Genomic DNA, 20,578 nt, shown 5'->3' with positions numbered 1-20,578 from the left:
TCTTGGAGTCATTCTGGCCTCCCCCTCCCCCAAGGCCAGCCCTACCTGGCCTCCAGATAGAGGCATTGACAGATGTGGAAACCATTGATTTTTTATTAATTTCATAACTGGGAAATTCCATGTGAAAGTGAAACAAGCATGAGTCAAGTCAACCAGGGAAGGAATTTGGGGACAGGCCAAGGAGCGGGAGGTGGGGCAGCGAGGCAGTCCTGCTGGTAGGAGCCCTGAGGATTTCCCAGCTTGTGTGTGCTGCCTCTGGCATCCTAGAGACCTGGATTTACTCAGCTAGGAGAGAGGATGGATCACAGGGTCTAAGGGTGGCCATTCAGAGGTAGAAGATGGAGGGGCGGCAGATTCTGGCAGGGCAGCAGAGGGCTCAGTGGCCATGGCTAGAGGGGTAAAAAATTCAGGACATCCCCCAGGTGCTGCCTCAGCCAGGGCTGCATGCGGAAGAGATTGATGTGAAAGTCTCGTGGCGGCGGGACCTTGCTACGAGGGGCCCTTTTGCGGGAGTTTTTGTCAGCAGAGCCAAGGCAGGGGTTGTAAAGACCCCAGCTCACCAGACCCACCTGGAGAAAAGGAGAGAACTGGCTGGGAGGCTGCCACAGCCCCAACTGTAAGCCCCAACCTCCCTAGATCCCTCAAAGGCCTCCCTCATCCCCCCAACAAGGCTGAGATCCTGTAACCCCTGGGTCCTGCAAGCTTCTACCTTCTCACCTGAAAAAACCTGAATCTCCGCTCAAGGAAAACTGCTCCCCCAGATTCTCCTGCCAGCAAAGGGTGACAGGAGACAGTGTCATCTAGGGCAGTGGACTGGTGTTCTGGCATGCATGCTGGCCACAGAGACACAGGTGGCCTTCCCCTTGGGAATCCAGGCATGGTGAGGGACTCACCCTTGCAGGGACTCTCATCCTCCTGGGTCCCACTGCATAGGAACTGGTCTGTCACCACCTCCCTGACATCTGTCAAGTTGGGGAACATGGTTTTTTCTTGGGAGACAACCTCGGCACAGCTTGTCCACTGCAGCAGGGGTGGAACCAGAGAGAAGGGTAGAATAAGCAGACCCGGGTGGGTGCAGTGGCTCACGCCTGTAATCCCAGCACCTTGGGAGGTTGAGGCAGGCAGATCACTTGAGGTCAGGAGTTCAAGACCATCCTGGCCAACATGGCGAAATCCCGTCTCTACTAAAAATACAAAAATTAGCTGGTGTGGTGGTGGGCACCTGTAATCTCAGCTACTCGGGAGGCTGAAGTAGGAGAATCGCTTGAACCCAGGAGGCAGAAGTTGCAGTGAGCTGAGGTCATGCCACTGCACTCCAGCCTAGGAGACAGAGCAAGACTCCATCTCAATAACAACAAAAAAAGAATAAGCAGACCCAGGGACACCTAGCAGGTTTGTGAGGCTTGGGAGGAGGGGTGACCCGCATCAGAGAGAGAAAGCAGCCAGACCTGGAGAAGGAAGAGAGACATTCTGGGAGCTGTCACAGGGGGATCCCAGCATCCCCAACCTGAGACCCTCACCTCCACTCCCATCTTAAGGTTAATGTTCAGTTTGCTCCCATTCAAGGCGACAAAATGAGCAGGAACACTCTGTTTGTTCAGCAGTTCATTCTCTACAGTCAAGAGAAGGGGATGTTGGTGCTGGTCCTTTTACCCAGAATCCAGGTTCCTGGCTTGGGGACTGCAGCCTAGTCCTTCTTATCACCCCCAAACCCCGGCCCCAGCTCTCAAGCACCATAAGTCCCAGCACTCACCATGGTCCCTACAGGTGCTGCCTTGAGGTCTCCGCAGAGCCAGATTGGCCTCCATCGTGCAGGGAAGGCAGATGGGCCTGGGGAGAAGAGCAAGGGTCACACCAGCCTGTCCCCAGTATCTCTTCCAGGGATCTCCAGAGCACTCTTCCCTGCAGGGCACCCTCCCATCCCAGACTCCAGGCACCTGGCATGGGTGGACATCTTTACTTTCTGGGCCAGCTTCAGCAGAGCTATGTCATCACCATAGAACTCCAGGATTCCCTGGTTCTTTTTGGCAAAGACATCAAACCCTGGGGAGATCACCGCCTTCTCAATAAGGAATTCTTTGCCCCACCGGGATTTGGGGTCTCCTGGAAATGATACACTAGATTAGGCTAGACCAGGGCTCCTGCAGGGGCCAGAGGCTGGGTGAGGTGGTAGGATCTGTGGCTTCAGGATCAGGAGGCTGGTGCATCCCCTGCCTTACCCACATTGACCCTCCACAGGGAGTGGTCGTTGCCATCGCGGAAGCAATGAGCTGCTGTCAGGACCCATTGGTCAGAGATGAGGGCCCCCCGGCAGGTCTCTTGGCTCTTGGGCTGCAGGGGAACAGGTGATTTTCAGAGATTGCAGTATGTCTGGCCCATGGCCGCTTTCACCTCTGGAATCCAAGCCCTGCCCCTCCTTCCTGGTACCTTAATAGTGACATGCCAGGGTGTCCTCTCCTGGTCAGAGGCGTTTGCTGACATGTTCCCCACCCCGCAGATGGTGTCTGTGAGCTTGGAGACATCTGTGGGTGTGAGGATCAGATGGGGAAGGAGGCAAGTGAGGGGCACTGTGTCTAGGTTCCCAATACGGGCCTCTGGCGGGCTCCTCACCGTCCTCCCCACACCAAGGAGGGCAAAGCTCACTCACCCAGCATATGTTCAAAGACCTGGTGCAGAGCCTTTGTGTCCTGCAGAATGAAAGCATGCCTCTCACCATCCTTCTTGGACCCTAGCTCATTCAGTTCTCTCCAGTCCACATCCAGCTTGCCCACCCCGATGGCATAGATGTCTGGTGGGGAAGAGGGAAATCACCAGACTCCTGTGGCTTTGGGGCTACCCCATGAGACAGGAGGCTGTCATCTGAAACTCACTGTGTCCAATCAAGACCTACATGAGCTGGACCCCTGCGTCCTCCCCACTGCTACCTGTCTGCCTTCATTTCCTGCCAATCCCTGCCCTTCACTCTCCTGCAGCACACAGCCTCTTTGAAGTTCCTCAAATCCATAGGCATGGTCACACCTCAGGCCCTTTGCCCAGCTGTGCCTCTGCCTAGTTCACTCCTCCCCACCAGACTTCCACATGGCTCACTTTCGTACCTTTTTAAGTCTTGGCTCAAATGTCACCTTCTCAGTGAGGCCTTCCCTGGTCTTCCTGTCTAAAACTGCAATGCCCCAGACAAACTTTCATCCCCACTTTGGGAGGCAAGGTGGGAGGATCCCTTGAAGCCAGAAGTTTGAGACCAGCCTGGGCAACATGGCAACACCCCTTAGCTTGTGTCACCTACCACCTGCTGGGTTCTATGGTTTTCTTATCCTGTTTATTCCCTGTAATGGTGGAATTGTGTCCCCCAGAAAGATGTGTTCAAGTCCTAATCCCCAGTATCTGTGACTTTATTTGGAAAAAGGGTCTTTGCGGATGTAATCAAGTTAAGATTAAGTCATACTAGATTAGGGTGAGCTCTAATCCAATGACTGAGGTCCTTATAAGAAGAGGTAAGCCAGAGCCAGGTGTGGTGGCTCACACCTGTAATCACCAGGAGGCGGTGGTTGTGGTGAGCCAAGATCGTGCCATTGCACTCCAGCCTGGGCAACAAGAGCAAAACCCCATCTCAAAAAAAAAAAAAGAAGAGGTGAGCCGGGCACGGTGGCTCACACCTGTAATCGCAGCACTCTGGGAGGCTGAGGCGGGCAGATCACGAGGTCAGGAATTCAAGACCAGCCTGAACAACATGGTGAAACCCTGTCTCTACTAAAAATACAAAAATTAGCCAGACATGCTGGCACACACCTGTAATCCCAGCTACTCAGGAGGCTGAGGCAGGAGAATCGCTTGAACCCGGGAGGCGGATGTTGCAGTGAGCCGAGATTGCACCACTGCACTCCAGCCTGGGCAACAGAGCAAGACTCCATCTCAAAAAAAAAAAAAAAAAAAAAAAAAAAGTGAATTGGCTGGGCATGGTGGTGACTCATGCCTGTAATCCCGGCAGTTTTTTTGAGGCGAAGGCAGGCAGATCGCCTTGAGGCCCGGAGTTTAAGACCAGCCTAGCCAACATGGCGAGACCACGTCTGTACTAAAAATACAAAAATTTGCCGGGCATGGTGGCACATGCCTGTAATCCCAGCTTCTTGGGAGACTGAGGCACGAGAATCCCTTGAACCCAGGAGGCAGAGGTTACAGTGAGCCGGGATCCCGCCACTGCACTGCAGCCTGGGCTCCTGGGTGACAGAGCGAGACTCTGTCTCAAACAAATGAACAGAAAAAGAAGAAAGGAATTTGGACACAAAGACACAGGTAGTGGGTCTCCTATCTATATAAGAGAACAGCACGTAATGACACAGAGGCACACACAGAAAAGAAGGCAAGTTGAAGACAGAGGCAGAGAATGGGTTTATGCTGCTGCAAGCCAAGGTTGGAGCTGCCGGCAGCCGGAAAAGGCAGGAAAGAATTCTTCCCAAGAGCCTTCTGAGGAAGCGCGGCCCTGCCAACACCTTGATTTCAGACTTCTAACCTCCAGAACTGTAAGAAAAAGAAATTCTGTGTTCTAAGCCACCCAGGTTTGTAGTACTTTGGTAAGTACTTTTAAATGACTGAATGAATAGAAAGAATTCAGAACATAACATGGAAACTAAACCTCAGATCTGGTCTTCCTCTGTAAAAGGTAGCATCTGGGAGAAGGGCCTAAAGCCACGTTTTCCCACTGGAGGCCCTGGACCCACACAACAGGCCGCGCCTGTCCTCCGACTGTGGTGCCAGTCAGAACTGCCCTCAGACAGACCACAGAGTCTACTCCTCTCCCAGCCTTTGCACCCCTTGTGGCCCATTTTTGCTCTCAGAGAGCCCCGCGTTGTGTGTAAAAAGCAAGGTGCTTAGGTGGACCAAGAGATCTTCAGCCAGGAGGCAATCTGGCAATGGCCCAGATAGAAACAGTTACAGTTGGAGCTAGACAACGATCGTGCCTTGTGCGTTTTCTTTGACTATTTTCGTTTGGTTTCCTGCTTATTTTCAATAAAATGTTTTTGTAGCATTTGACCTTGGCCCAGTGATGCTAAGGAGGAAGGGAGTGGGCTTTAAATTTTGTCTTCCTTGGGCCAGAGTTTTAAAGAGGAATCAGCTTACCCCTGAGGGCCAGGTGATGGGGGAGGGGGCAGTGTGAATGGAAAGGAGAGGAGCTAAGGGGAAGATGAAAGGTTGGGGCTCAAAACCAGCTGCCCTCCCTGTCTGAGCATCTCTCTCTGAAATTACTTTCTGATCAAAGGTCAGTGCAATTTGTGTTTAGTCTGAACCTGAGGAATTGTTCCTTTAGAGGCTGCAACTGCCAAAGCCTTAGTTAGCCAGCTGTGCTGCTGAAAGAGAAACCACCAGGGACATTCCCTAGAGGGAATCGAGGTCCCTTCTTCCTGGAAAGTTTCCTGAAACATGAGATGCTGATGATGATGATGATGATGATGATAACGACGACGGTCGTGGTCATGGCTAACATATGCTGGGCATTTTTCTGTGCCAGGCAGGCAGTGTTTGTCTGAGCATCTTCCCCTGTCAGCTTGTGAGCTGGGTCCTAGTACTACTCCCCTTTTGCAGATGAAGAAACTGCCCATGGCCACAGCCCACTGAAGATGAAACCAAGTTTCTCTGTCTAAAGCTGTTGATTAAAAATAATAATTAAAAAATTAAAAATTGGCCAGGCACAGTGGCTCACGCCTATCTGTAATCCCAGCACCTTGGGAGACCAAGGCAGGCGGATCACTTGAGGCCAGGGGTTTGACACCAGACTGCCAACATGGTGAAACTCTGTCTCTATTAAAAATGCAAAAATGAGCCGGGCATGGTGGCACACACCTGTAATCCCAGCTACTCTGGAGGCTGAGGCAGGAGAATCATTTGAAGCCAGGACGTGGAGGTTGCAGTGAGTTGAGATCGAGTCACTGCACTCCAGCCTGGGCAACATGGCAAGATTCTGTCTCAAAAAAAATTTAAAAATTAATTTTAAAAAATTTGTGAAGATGGGCTGAACATAGTGGCTCATACCTGTAATCCTACCACTTTGGGAAGCTGAGTTGAGGGGATCACTTGAAACCAGGAATTTGAGGCTGCAGTAAGCTATGATTGCACCACTGCACTTCATGGTGGCATGGTGGACATCGTTACTTTCTGGACCAGCTTCTGGGCTGGCATGGGTGGACATCTTTCCAGGAATATACCCTGAGTGTCAGTGAGACACTGTCTTAAAAAAAAAAAAAAAAGAAGGTAAGGTTGAGACCATGGGCAGTAGTTTGACCCCAGACTCTTCAACATGAGTTGCCTTTGTACAGAAGAAGGCAGAGATAAAACCATGTGGCTCTGGACCATAGCTAAGATGCTGGGATCCCTGGCTGAAGATCTCGTGACCTCTGCAGGAGCAGAACAAATGTGGTGGCAGTGGCAGGGGCTCACCCAGATAGTCATTCCTCTTCTGGTTGATGTTCAGGATCTCTCTGATATGGTCAACAGCTGTCTTGGGAGAGCCGCCCATATTGGACTTTCCTAGAACAAAGAGAATAAAGAATTCTTCTAGGTAATATCAGGATTTCCCCAGGCCCTGGAAGAGTAGGAAAGCATTTAGCCTGGGAACCTCAACATTTACATTGCCTGTAAGAGCTTCAAAATATACTTTTAGGCTGGGCATGGTGGCTCACACCTGTAATCCTAGCACTTTGGGAGACCGAAGCAGGCGGATTGCCTAAGCTCAGGAGTTCCAGACCAGCCTGGGCAACATGGTGAAACCCTGTCTCTACTAAAACCACAAAAAATTAGCCAGGTGTGGCCGGGCATGGTGGCTCATGCCTGTAATCCCAGCACTTTGGGAGGCCAAGGCAGGTGGATCACCTGAGGTTGGGAGTTTGAGACCAGCTTGACCAACATGGAGAAACCGCACCTCTACTAAATATACAAAATTAGCCGGGTGTGGTGGCACATGCCTGTAATCCCAGCTACTCAGGAGGCAGGAGAATCGCTTGAACCTGGGAGGCGGAGGTTGCGGTGAGCCGAAATCGCGCCATTGCACTCCAGCCTGGGCAACAAGAGTGAAACTCCATCTCAAAAAATAAAAATAAAAATTAGCCAGGCATGGTGACACATGCCTGTAGTCCCAGCTAGTCTGGAGGCTGAGGCACGAGAATTGCTTCAGCCTGGGAGGCAGAGGTTGCAGTGAGCCGAGATCACACCACTGTAGTCCAGCCTGGGCAATAGAGTGAGACCCTGTCTCAAAAAAATAAATAAATAAATAAATATATATATATATATATATATATATATATATATATATATACACACACACACTTTTACTGAAATGTTCTACATTCCAGGCACCAGGCCAGGTGCTTCCTATACTTTAACTCATTTAATTCTCATGAAACCCCAGGTAGAGTGGGTATCCTCATTTTATAAACTAAGTCCTGGAGGAACTGTGTAATTTGGACAATAGCAAGAGGCAAATGACAAGGCCAGATCCACTACAGACTGTTCCTTGCATCCGTGCCCTTCGACATTCCTGCTCAAGAGCCACGTTTCCTCATCTATCTCCAAGTTACCTCCCAGATGGTAACAAGAGCTAACACAGAGCACTTTCACACAGGCAACTTAAATAGCTTTCCATAAAAATTGTGTCAGGAAAGGAGGACAGCCATCATGATCATCATTGCTGTCATTGTGGTTACGGTCATCATCATCAACACTAATTCTATTTATTTATTTATTTTATTTTGAGACAAGGTAGGATCTTGGTCTGTCACCCAGGCTGTAGTGCAGTGGCATGATCTTGGCTCACTGCAACCTCTGCCTCCCGGGTTCAAGCAATTCTCCTGCCTCAGCCTCCCAAGTAGCTGGGATTACAGGCGCCTGCCACCACACCCAGCTAATGGTTTTGTATTTTTAGTAGAGACGGGGTTTCACCATGTTGGCCAGTCTGATCTCAAACTCCTAACCTCAAGTGATCCACCCGCTTTGGCCTCCCAAAGTGCTGGGACTACAGGCATAAGCCACCACACTGGCCCTATTTTATAAATAAGAAACTGGGCCAGGTGTGGTGGCTCATGCCTGTAATCCCAGCACTTTGGGAGGCTGAGGCAGGAGGATTGCTTGAAGCCAGGAGTTTGAGATCAGCTGGGCAACATAGCAAGGCCCCATCTCTAAAAACAAAAACAAAACGGGGGCCCAAAGTGGCAGGCAGAGGGAGAATCAGAATTCAGGGCTTCTGACCCCATATTGGTGCCCCTTCCACTATTCCAGACACACTCAGAGACCGTGATACCCACCATCTGTCAGAAGGATGATGGCATGTCGGATTTCCTGCCAGGCCATCGTTTCCATGCCGAGGAGTCGCATTTGGTTGTTCATCATGAGATAGACACTGTTTAAGGCCGCATAGGTGTTAGTCCCAGTTCCATTTTCATGATCTGGAATATGCCAAAAGGAAGGACTCTCTTAGAAACTTCCCACCTACCACCTAGGGGTAGGGAATCACTCTATTCCCCCAATTATTGGAAATGCAATTTTTTTTTTTTTTTTTTTTGAGAGAGTCTCGCTCTGCCACCCAGGCTAGAGTGTAGTGGCGTGATCTTGGCTGACTGCAACCTCCACCTCCCCAGTTCAAGTGATTCTCATGCCTCAGTCTCCCAAGTAGCTGGGATTACAGGTGCCGGCCACCATGCCCAGCTAATTTTTTGTATTTTTAGTAGAGATGGGGTTTCACCATGTTGGCCAAGCTGGTTTCCTGACCTCAAGTGATCCGCCCATCTCAGCCTCCCAAAGTGCTGGGATTACAGGCATGAGCCACTGCACCCGGCCTGGAAATGCAATTTATCGATTGTTTTGATAAACTCAGACATTTGCCATTCAGATAGAGATGTGGCATCATTGCTTATTCAAACTTTAAAAGCCTTTCCACCTTAGAAATGTTCATTGCATAGGGCCGGGCAAGGTGGCTCACGCCTGTAATCCCAGCACTTTGGGAGGCTGAGGTGGGCGGATCACAAAGTCAGGATCACGAGACCAGCCTGACCAACACAGTGAAACCCCGTCTCAACTAAAAATATGAAAAATTAGCCAGGCATGGTGGCAGGTGCCCGAAATCTCAGCTACTCGGGAAGCTGAGGCAGGAGAATTGCCTGAACCCTGGAGGCAGAGGTTGCAGTGAGCCAAGATCGTGCCACTGCACTCAAGCCTGGGTGACAGTGCGAGACTCCGTCTCAAAAAAAAAAAAAGAAGAAGAAAAAAAAAGAAATGTTCATTGCATAACCCCAATCCAAGACCACACTAAAGTCCCAAGATTCAAAGATGAGGTTTCCAAAACCTTGAGTGGCTTCAGCCATTTGCTAAGTGCCAACCAGGCGCTTTACATGGTATATGGGTGGCTAATGACATGGGGAGATGGCAGTGTGCAGCCATGCAAACCAGACAGTGTGGTTTTGGCAACTGGAAGGAATTGAAGACCTGCACAGTGTCTTTGGACCTGCAGCATCTTAGAATGAGCTATGAGCTGGGGGCAGCTGGACTCCCCCACCATAACCCTGGACGTTGAAACTACCCCAGACTCGTGGGACTCAGGTGCCACCAAGAGGCCTCACTCTCTTTCTAACTCATCCAGAATTTGTTTGCAGGCCCTGAGAGGGTCCATCTTCTCCTCTCTCATCGCCATCATGTGATGACACCCGTACCTTTATAGTTGGCATTTTCCAGGCTGCTGATCACCTCAGTCATATCCCGGGAGTTGTCGTTCAGGACAGACATGAGGACTCTGGGCTCTGAGGCAAAGGTGATAATGGCAACACTCACATTGATCTCAAAGCTGAAGATCTGTGCGGGGCAAGTGAGAGGCAGCGTAAAGGGCCCTGAAGCCAAAGGGGAGATGGTAAGAGAGCAAACAAAGGGCCCTGGAGGAGGCAGAGAAACTGGAGTGAGACCGACAGAGGCAAGGACCAGGGGAGACACTAGGAAATGGCTGTTAGGAAGAAGCTAGGGGCTGGGCGCGGTGGCTCATGCCTGAATCCCAACACTTTAGGCAGGTGGATCACCTGAGGTCAGGAGTTCGAGACCAGCCTGACCAACATGGCAAAACCCATCTCTACTAAAAATACAAAAATTAGCCTGGTATGGTGGCAAGCACCTGTAATCCCAGCTACTCAGGAGGCTGAGGCAGAAGAATCACTTGAACCCAGGAGGCAAAGTTTGCAGTGAGCTGAGATCGCACCACTGTACTCCAGCCTGGGTGACAGAGACTCTATCTCAAAAAAATAATAATAATAATAATAAAAATAAGAAACAGCAGCAGCTAAGGAAGAAACCTTTGTTGAACATCTTTCTCTTTGACAGACCCTCTTCACTCAACCCTGTGAGGGGGCATGATGACCCCTATTTTATGGATAAGGAAATTGAGGCATGTTGCCTTGTCCCCCTTCCCCCATCACACCATGAGGAGGAGGTGGAAGTGGGATCTGAATGTGTCACATGATTCTCAATCACTGCTCCAACTGGTGTGTGTTGCCGCCTCGCAGTGCAATGAGTTACTTAATTTTGAGTCCCAAGAGAGCACAGAAACTGCCCTCTTTAAAATGTAGCTGGGAGGGAAAACCATCTATAATGTTACATGAAGTATTGTGAAAAGCACAATTACAAAACGAAGTTCTGGCGAGGAACTTAAACCAGTGGCTTCCAAACTTCTATCACACATATTTTATTTTATTTTATTTTATTTTATTTATTTTTTTGAGACAGAGTTTTGCTCTAGTTGCCCAGGCTGGAGTGCAATGGCGTGATCTCAGCTCACTGCAACCTCCACCTCCCGGATCCAAGCGATTCTCCTGCCTCATCCTCCCAAGTAGCTGGGTTACAGGCGTGCGCCATCACACGTGGCTAATTTTGTATTTTTAGTATAGACAGGGTTTCATCATGTTGGTCAGGCTGGTCTCAAACTCCTGACCTCAAGTGATCCACCTGCCTCGGCCTCCCAAAGTGTTGGGATTACAGGCACTAGCCACCATGCCCAGTCTATCACACACATTTTAAAGCCTGCACAAAATGTTGAAGTTTTAAAAGGAAATTATTAAATATTAAATTATTAATCTGATTTAAATTATTCCACAGGGGCACCAGTATTTTTCTGCCTCACTCCTGTGGGTTATCTCACTACCTTTCTGTGGAGACCACTGTTCTAGATGATGAATTCCTGGAAAGTAAGACCTCAGCCTTTCCATCTTTGCTGTCCCCCAGCCCCAGCACAGTGTCCCAACAGTGCTTGTGGAATAAAAATTATGATTGTATAAATTGAATTCATGATTCCTACATGGCATGAGTATAATCTGAGAAGACTTCTTGGAGGAGGTGGGCTGTGAGTGGGGTTCTGAGGAGGGGAAGGAGACAGAGAGAGATAGTGAGCACAGGAAGGCCTCTGCTGCAGGCAGACTCCTGATTCCTGACCCTGTCCACCATGAGGGAGGCGCTCTCCTTGAAGATGAGAAAGTCATTTTCCGACACACTCTGCGAACAGTCCAGGAGCAGGTAGAGGTTCAGATGACCAGAGCGCTGGATTTGGATTTTACGGCCCAGGCTTTCTGGAGAAATGTGGAAGGGGAGGATTCAGATCCCCACCTCCTTCCTGCGCTCTCGCCAAGCAGGTCCAGCTTCTCTGCCTCCCTCCCTTTCAGTGGCTGAGCCCACCAAGGCTCCTGGCCTCCAGGAAGCTTGCATCCTCCCTTGCTCCGGCCCAGATCCAGCACCCTGCTCAACCAGAAACCCCACCTCAAACACTCACCCTTTGTCTTCTGGGTGGGATTGGTGGCCCCAAGCATGTGGGAGAAGGAAGTGCCCAGGGCAGGGGCCACGTCCTCAGGGAAGTCATAAGAGTAGGGTTCTGTGGGGAGAGCCACACAGGAGTCAGCCGGGGCAGTGGCCGGGTGTGCCGGGGAATCTCAGGAGGGCAGGGCAGCTACTCACGGCGGCAGATGGGCTCCGTTCCACTCCAGACCCCGTTGCCCTGGCACTCCCGCTCCGAAGACCCCGTGAGCACAAGATTTGAGGAGCAGCGATAGCGGACCTTGTCCCCATGACCAAAGCGGGAGCCTGTCCGCACTGCGCCCAGTGAAATGCCTGGGTTGGGGCAGTGGCCAGCTGCGAGTGAACAAAGGAAGGCAGAGGTGAGTAGCCCCCTCCCATCAGGCTCTGCCTCCTCAGCGGCCTCAGTTGCCAGCAGAAGCTTCCCAGTTCCAACCCAGGGATGCACCCGTGTCTGTCCCAGAGCCCCCAGAGACCCAGGGAAGAAGCCAGCTGATGGTCCCTCCACTCCTTCAGAGAACATTTATATTTCATAAACCACAGTGAGGCATCCCTACACACCCATCAAAATGGCTAACACTGAAACAACAGGTAATTCCAAGTGTTGGAGGGGATGCAGAGCGACTGGCACTCTGTTACCTTGCTGGCATGTACGTGGGTGAAACTTTCTCAGCCTCTACTACAACTAAACATATGCCAGCCTGTGATGTGACAATTCCACATTTAGATCATTTACTCAAGAGAAGCAAGTGCATACATGTACCAAAATCACATGCAAGAATGTTCCTAGAGCTTTACTCCTAATGGCCCCAAACTGGAAATAATCCAAATGTCCATCAGGAGGGGAATGGATAAATTGTAATATACCCATATAATGGAATACTACACAGCAATAAAAAAGAACAAAGTACTGATACACACAACAGCATGGATAAATCTCAGGCAGAATATAGAACAAGGGATGCCAGAAGCAACAGACCACATCCCGCATGATTCCATTTACAGGAAATGTAAGCACAAGGTACCTAGTCCATGGAGACAGAGGTCAGAAGAGCAGTTACCTTGTGGGAGGGGACAAGAGGGAAACTCATTCTATCTTGGGTGGTGATTAGATGAGTGGATGCATTGTAACAAATCATTGAGCTGAATAGTTAAGATTTGTACATTTTACAATAGGTAAATTATGCCTCAATTTTAAAATAAGTTAGAGTCACGTCTAATAATTCAAGCATTACTTATCACAATCTTACCAGGCATCTACTTCACCCTCCTACAGAATAAATGGCCATTTGCCAAAACCCAAGAGCATGAGTGGGGATCCATGGTCTGGGCCACTAGGTGAAGGTGGTCCTGCCATCTTGTGGACTCCGTGTCTTCTGTATAATGTGCTAAGAACCATGATCCAAGAAGCTCCCAAACCCACAGGCAAATGCAGCTCCAGGGAATCCTAGGAGCCCTACTTCTGCCAAGCAGAGCCCCTCACCATTCACAGGGGCAGCAATAACCATGACAAAAGTGCTTATGGCCAGGCGTGGTGGTGCATGCCTGCATTCCCAGCTACTGAGGAGGCTGAGGTAGGAAGATCACCTGAGCTCAGGAGTTTGAAGCCAGCCTTGGCAACACAGCGAGATCCTGTCTCTTAAAGAAACAAAAACAAGGCCGGATGCCATGGCTCACGCCTGTAATCCCAGCACTTTGGGAGGCCAAGGTGGGCAGAATCCCCTGAGGTCAGGAGTTTGAGACCAGCCTGGCCAACATGGAGAAACCCTGTCCCTACTAAGAATAGAAAATTACCGAGGCATGGTGGCGCATGCCTGTAATCCCAGCTTCTTGGGAGGCTGAGGCAGGAGAGTCACTTGAACCCGGGAGGCAGATGTTGCGGTGAGCTGAGATTGCGCCATTGCACTCCAGCCTGGGCAACAAGAGCTAGACTCCGTCTCAAAAAAAAAAAAAAAAAAAAGTGTACATGGCATTTATCAGATTCCAGGGGCTGTTTTTTTTGTTTTTTGTTTGTTTGTTTGTTTGTTTTGAGACAGAGTCTCACTCTGTCACCCAGGCTGGAGTGCAGTAGCACGATCTCGGCTCACTGCAACCTCTGCCTCCCAGGTTCAAGTGATTCTCCTGCCTCAGCCTCCTGAGTAGCTGGGATTAACCACGCCCAGCTAATTTTTGTATTTTTAGTATAGACGAGGTTTCACCACGTTGACCAGGCTGGTCTCAATCTCCTGACCTCAGGTGATCCACCCACCTCGGCCTCCCAAAGTGCTGGGATTACAGGCGTGAGGCACCGAGGCTGGCATTTTTTTTTTTTTTTTGAGACAGAGTCTTACTCTGTCACTCAGGCGGGAGTGCAATGATGCAATCTCGGCTCACTGCAATCTCCACCTCCTGGTTCAAATGATTCTCCTGCCTCAGCCTCCTGAATAGCTGGTATTACAGGCATGCGCCACCGCACCCAGCTAATTTTTGTATTTTTACTAGAGACGGGGTTTCACCATGTTGGCCAGGCTGGTCTCAAACTCCTGACCTTCTGATCCACCCCCCCCTTGGCCTCCCAAAGTGCTGGGATTACAGGCGTGAGCCACCGCACTCCAGGGCTGTTGTATATGCTTACTAATGTCAACTCATTTAATCCAGATGGCAATATCATGAGGTCAGCACTCACTATCCTTGTTTTACAGATGGGAAAACTGAGGGCTAGAAAGGTTAAATAGCCTTCCCAAAGTCTGTCAAAGTCAGAGTAGGGCTTGGAACCCAAACCTGGCTTTAAAGGCAAGGCATTAAAGCACAGTACTTGACTCTCTCCCAGCATATCTTCCCTACAACAATCTGTGGGGCCTGAATATGAAGTCTTGCTTTGAGGCACTTAGAAAAGCCAGGCAGAGTGTGTGGAGGCTTTATGCTACATCTGAAGCTTAGCACCAGCTGCCTGGGGCCTGGCCCTTGCAGACTTGTGATGTGTGACCTGTAGACCTCAATTTACCAAAATCCAGGAATATTATTATGGCACACTGAACAACAGACCCCTATCCCCACAGAGGCTTCCTGGATGCACATTGGGCCCCAGGGTTCCCCAGGAGACCCCAGCCCCCTGTGTAGCCCATCAGCCAGAGAACTCACCCCCATTATCACACACAGCTGTTTCTCCATCCCACATGCCGTTGGGGCGACACTGACGCACAGGCGAGCCCCGCAATATGAAGCCATCCTCACACTCGAAGCTCACATTGCCACCCACGGGGTAGGACCCCAGCCGTGGGGTATAAATGCCATTCTCAAAGGAGACAGGGGCTGGACAGCGCACAGCTGGAGAGAGAGGAAGTGGGTGGGGAATATAGGACTGGATGGATAACACCTGGGCTGGGGATTAAGCAGGTGATTTTATGCTGGAATGCATGGGAATGGTCAACTGGCTGTCAAAACACTGAAATATTAGGTTGCAACATGTGAAATTGCTGTTTTTGGCAACTGATTGAATATTGCCAATTTCACAGAGTCTAAGCGAACTGATTGATAAATAGCCACTTCCCTCAGTCTCCTGAGGGCCGTGGCCTCCCCAGACACTCCCCTTGGGATCCTCAGATGTCTAGAGGACTCCAGGACCATTCAGCATCTGTTCTGAATGGTCACTACTAGGCAGTCAATTGTACATAAAAAGTCATCCCTGGCTTTAGTACCCCACAGTCTCCATCAAGACCTGTTCCCAATTCCTTGCTCCTGGCAATTGACATTTTCAGGATATTTTGAAAAGCCCTCTGCAAAAGCAACTTTGCCATCTAGTCAGGTTAAGTCCCACCCTGAGCAACTCCTAAACAAAAGTTCTGGGGTGGCCCCTGGTGTAGCACCCTGAGCAAAGCCCACAGGGAGCCTCACGTTTGCAGACCGCCTTAGACAGAGACCGGGTGGCTCCTGGGGTCTGCCACTGTCCGCTGCTCTTGCACAGCCGTGATGCCGGGGATGGGTACAGGCCCTGGGGGCAGGAGTAGGTGAGAAGGCTCCCAGGAGCCCAGCCATGGCTGAGGGTGAAGGTGCCACCCGAGATATTCACGTTCTGAGGGCAGGAGGGAGCCGAGTCTGCCAGACCTAGAGCCGTGGGAACAAGGAGACAGCAATGGAGAAAGAAGGAAGACACAGATGAGAAAAGGAAAGCAAAAGAGACTGTTTCACACATGGGAATTCAAGCTGGGAGCACCAACCTCACACACAGGACCCTGACGTTCCCCCTTCCCTGCCTCCTACCTGGGTACAGGAACAGCAGGCAAAAAAGAACCATCAGTGGGCCCATGGTGTCCTCCCTAGGGGCAGCGAGAGGTAGAGAGCCGCGGGAGGGAAAAGGTCATCTGACTTCCCGAAAACTAGAGCTGGGTCAGCAGCTGCTTCATTGCTGCCAGAGAAGAAAAACCAGGGAGTGGCAAGGGGGATGGTCTTCTGTTAGGGAAATAATAAGCAGGGATTGGGGACTGAACTGAAGGGTGAAACCTTTGCCCTGTCTCCCTGATGCTAATATATCTATAGGGTCAATAGATCTCCCCCACAGGCTTTGTGTACTGCCCCCACGCTCCACCCACCCATGCGTGCACATGTGCACCATACACGCATGCTCACAAACACGCAGGCAAACACATATTTGGGCTCGTGTGTGCACACATGCACCTTGCTCTTGTGTGAATAGTCTAAAGCACACAAACCCACAAACCATCCAAGATATTGCAAAATATTTCATTTAAGTAAAGTTTTAGTGTTCTTTTGGGTTGTACCAAGTGGGTTTTACTTCCTGAGAGCCTAGAACAGTTCTGTCTTCTTGAAGATAAACTTCCGAGGGGGGTGAAACTAATTTTTTTAGAACTTCTTGATAAATAGGAAGATTGACAATACTTTTTTATTCCCTACAATCCTTCCCCAGAGATAATCTAGGTGGAAAAAATGAAATCAACACTTAGTTTTGGAGACAGGAAAAATGTTTACAACATTTTTACGGAAAGTCTAGTAGATGAAATTCCCAGCTGGCAAAGTAAATACATTTGGGGTTGGTTACTCAAAGGAATAAAACTTTTGGGGGGGCTGGGATATGCCTTTAAATCATAACCTACACTTGTATGAAATGCAGGAAGCAAAGAAACTTGAAGCTAGTGTGTTAGTCTCCCTGACCCACAGAAGTCTTTTCAATACCTTTTTGAACAATGTAGGGTAAAAATAAATAAGACCAATAAAAAAATGAACATGAAACCTCTCTGAAGTGATCATTTAGGTTTGTAAAAACCCTTTTGATTTATAAGTGAGTCCTTAGAGAACTGATTGAACCCAGAAGGTGGAGGTTGCAGTGAGCCAAGATTGTGCCACTGCACTCCAGCCTGGGCAACAGAGTAAGACTACATCTCAAAAAGAAAAAAAAAAAATAAGACCGGGCACGGTGACTCACGCCTGTAATCCCGGCATTTTGGGAGGCTGAGGCGGGTGGATCATGAGGTCAGGAATTTGAGACCAGCCCGGCCAACATGGTGAAACCCCGTCTCTACTAAAATTACAAAAAATTAGCCGGGTGTGGTGGCAGGGGCCTGTAATCCCAGCTACTCGGGAGGCTGAGGCAGGAGAATCACTTGAACCCGGGAGGCAGAGGTTGCAGTGAGCCGAGATCATGCCACTGCATTCCAGCCTGGGTGACAAGAGCAAGACTCTGTCTCAAAAAAAAAAAAAGAGTACAAAAATTGAGACTCCCCTTGGACAGGGCTAAGTGCATGAAAACAAGGACATCCTGGTGTTAGGGACTCCAAAGTGGCTGCTGTGGTAGAGCTGCTAGTGCCTCCCCTGCCCCTCAAGTATCTTTTCTCCCTCCTTCCACAGTAAGAGATGGTTAGGGGAACACACAGTCACCCAGCTAAAGACCATATTTCCTAGCTTCCCTTGCAGCTAGGTAGCCAGGTGACTTGGTTCTGGCTAATGGGATGTTAGTAGAACTTATGTCTGTCATTTCCAAGTTATGTCCCTAAAATAAAAAGGCAGTGTGCCTTTTCTTTTCATGGGCTGGAATATAAACCTAGCGGAGATCCGTCTTCCACCAGGAGGATGAGGGCAACATGCTGGGGATGACAGAGCAAACAGACAGAGGAGCCTGGGTGTCTGACACAGTGTTGATGTCATACCAGCCCTGCACAGCCACTTAGATTGTTACAAGAGAGAAATAAACTATCATAAAGGTGGGGGGTATTTAAGGATGTTCACAAATACTGTGGCCTTGTCTTCTTTCAGTCACATGGTAGGATAGAATTTCCCCAGCCACTTGTTTTAGCCAATAAGATGTGAGTACAAGTGATATGTATCATTTCCTGATGGAAGCTCAATGTAGTCTTCACCCTGCTCTTCCCCTCTGTATGGTAACGTCTGAGATGGTGGCTGCTCCACCAGCCAAGATCCCTGGGTGATATCGAAAGCACAGTACCAGCCGGTCACAGTGGCTCACACCTGTAATCCCAGCACTTTGGGAGGCCGAGGCAGGGGGATCACCTGAGTTCAGGAGTTAGAGACCTGCCTGACCAACATGGTGAAACCCCATCTCTACTAAAAATACAAAAATTAGCTGGGCATGGTGGCATACGCCTGTAATCCCAGCTGCTCAGGAGGTTGAGGTAGGAGAATCGCTTGAACCCGGGAGGCAGAGATTGCAGTGAGCCGAGATCACACCACTGCACTTCAGCCTGGGTGACATAGGGAGACTCTGTCTCAAAAAAGAAAAAAAAAAGCGCAATACTCGGCTGACTCTCAGTGGATAAGTAATATGACCAAAAAATAAACCTTTGTTATTTTAATTCATTGCATTTCTACTAATGCAGGAAAAAAAGTACCACCCAATATGTAGGAAATTTAAAAATGATTTATTCTTTCTCATATTGGCCAGAAGGTTCTTCTGCTGATCTTCCGTGCAGCGGCAGTCAGCTAGGGGCTAAGTTCAGTTAACAGTAGGACAGCTGGCCCTTCCTCCCCAGGGTCTTTTATCCCTAGCCCTCATAGCATGGCAGTCTCAGGACAACTTCTGAGGAATCCAAAACAGAAGCTGCAAGGTCTCTCGAGGCCTAGCCCCAAAAGTCACATAACATCACTTCTGCCACATTCTATTGGTCAAAGCAAATCACAAGGTCAGCCCAGATTTAAGACTGGAGGCATAGAATTTACCTCTTGATAGGAGGAATGGCAAAGTCACACGGCAAAGGGGCAGGCACATCAGAATAGGAGAGATAGATGGCTATATTTCGTAAGCCCTCCTATGGCAACAAATATTTCTAGGTTGTTGGTTACCAGAACATAATGAAGTCTAACCTGACTGAACATTCAAATCACTAAACTTTGGGTGCCTTTTAAAGCCATCAAACTAATATGTAACAGCTGCCTTCAAAAGAAAGGGCCTTTCTTTCATGAGTTTTTCCCAGTATTTGTTAAGCCAAATCAACTTGGCACAGTGTGGCAGAATTCATTCTCTCTTCCTGCTTAAGTAATAAAACTCCCAAGTTTTCTGGGCCCACGGAGTATGTTCTTAAGGAGAAGTGTTTACTCCTCAATGTATAAAACTTCTTCCCTTCCCACCAGCTGGAATGTGGACAGAATGGTGGACTTCGGAACAGCCACCTAGATCACAAAATGGAAGACACATGTGGATGATGATAAAGAAACAAAATTAAAGAGGCCCTGCTCTCCAATCCTGTAGAGCTAATAGGATTGACCTGGACCACTTATGCTCAGACCATTTAAGCTGCTGTTATTCTAGCTTGGTTATAACAAAGCCAAACCATGTCTAACTGATATACCTAGCAAGAAATCAATGTGAGAGTCAAAGGCAAACTCAGAGAAGTGTGTTTATTAGGATACACGTTAAACTTCTGTAATAAAGAGACCCTAAAATACAGTAACTTAAATAAGATAGAATTTTGCGGCACTTTCAAATAACAGCCTCAGAGGCCGGGCGTGGTGGCTCACGCCTGTAATCCCAGCACTTTGGGAGGCCGAGGCAGGCGGATCACGAGGTCAGGAGATCGAGACCATCCTGGCTAACATGGTGAAACCCTGTCTCTACTAAAAATACAAAAAAAAAAATTAGCTGGGTGCGGTGGCGGCGCCTGTAGTCCCAGCTACTCGGGAGGCTGAGGCAGGAGAATGGCGTGAACCCGGGAGATGGAGCTTGCAGTGAGCGGAGATCGTGCCACTGCACTCCAGCCTGGGTGACAGAGCAAGACTCCATCTCAAAAAAAAAATAAAAATAAAATAAGAGCCTCAGGGTAAGCAGACAAGGCTGAGATGGCGTGTGTGGCCCTGGCTGGCAGAGCTGCTCATCAGCCTCCTTCAGGCCTCCAGCTTCCTTCCATCTGTGGTTCATGCCTTTGGAAATTGTCCTTGTCTGCATGGTTGAAACAGGGTCTCCATCAAGTCTGCCTCCCAACCTGCTCTTCCACTCATATTCCATTGGTAAAAAGTCAGTTATAGTCCACTGTCAGCTCTCCAGGAGGCCCAGTCGAATGTGGAAGGACCATGACCTGACCTGTGGGGCTAAAGATGCCAGACCTTTATTCCCCTCGGCACTCCCGATTAGCTTTTCAGTAGACCCCACCAGATGAGGGCGACCTTGGCTTCTCTATTTCTTGTACCATTCAAAAGCCCAGCAAATGTAACCGTGTTTTCACTCCAGGTAGAGGGAAGCAGGTGAATAATATCTAAAAAAAACAGACGTGCCTCTCCTGCCAGCTTCTTCCATCTTGTCCAAATTTCTTCTTATCAATTCTAGGCTTCTAAT

General features: G+C 49.3%; 1 protein-coding gene across 3 annotated transcripts in view; it reads right to left on the bottom strand.

Moving 5' to 3' along the window:
• Positions 1 to 75: 75 nt before the first annotated feature.
• Positions 76 to 20,578, bottom strand: part of C2 (complement C2) — a 45,369-nt gene continuing 24,866 nt past the window's right edge. The window contains exons 1-18 of one of the 3 annotated variants that reach the window (XM_008956876.4): positions 16,042 to 16,373; positions 15,676 to 15,885; positions 14,923 to 15,108; positions 11,965 to 12,138; positions 11,783 to 11,881; positions 11,449 to 11,582; positions 9,690 to 9,828; positions 8,289 to 8,429; positions 6,430 to 6,519; positions 2,648 to 2,788; positions 2,428 to 2,522; positions 2,220 to 2,331; positions 1,938 to 2,103; positions 1,754 to 1,830; positions 1,521 to 1,612; positions 894 to 1,020; positions 718 to 767; positions 76 to 569 (exon numbers count right to left, since the gene is read on the bottom strand). In XM_008956876.4, coding sequence (XP_008955124.2) covers positions 390 to 569; positions 718 to 767; positions 894 to 1,020; positions 1,521 to 1,612; positions 1,754 to 1,830; positions 1,938 to 2,103; positions 2,220 to 2,331; positions 2,428 to 2,522; positions 2,648 to 2,788; positions 6,430 to 6,519; positions 8,289 to 8,429; positions 9,690 to 9,828; positions 11,449 to 11,582; positions 11,783 to 11,881; positions 11,965 to 12,138; positions 14,923 to 15,108; positions 15,676 to 15,885; positions 16,042 to 16,087 — 2,259 coding nt within the window. In that variant the 5' untranslated portion in view covers positions 16,088 to 16,373 and the 3' untranslated portion in view covers positions 76 to 389. Of the gene's footprint in view, positions 570 to 717; positions 768 to 893; positions 1,021 to 1,520; positions 1,613 to 1,753; positions 1,831 to 1,937; positions 2,104 to 2,219; positions 2,332 to 2,427; positions 2,523 to 2,647; positions 2,789 to 6,429; positions 6,520 to 8,288; positions 8,430 to 9,689; positions 9,829 to 11,448; positions 11,583 to 11,782; positions 11,882 to 11,964; positions 12,139 to 14,922; positions 15,109 to 15,675; positions 15,886 to 16,041; positions 16,374 to 20,578 lie in introns of those variants that run through there. The other 2 variants (XM_063605245.1, XM_008956879.4) reach the window with 2 other exon arrangements.

This window comes from Pan paniscus, chromosome 5 (assembly GCF_029289425.2).
Source record: "Pan paniscus chromosome 5, NHGRI_mPanPan1-v2.0_pri, whole genome shotgun sequence".
Lineage (NCBI taxonomy): Eukaryota > Metazoa > Chordata > Mammalia > Primates > Hominidae > Pan > Pan paniscus.
The sequence above is the reverse complement of the archived record's forward strand: the minus strand, read 5'-3'. Positions and strand labels throughout refer to the sequence as shown.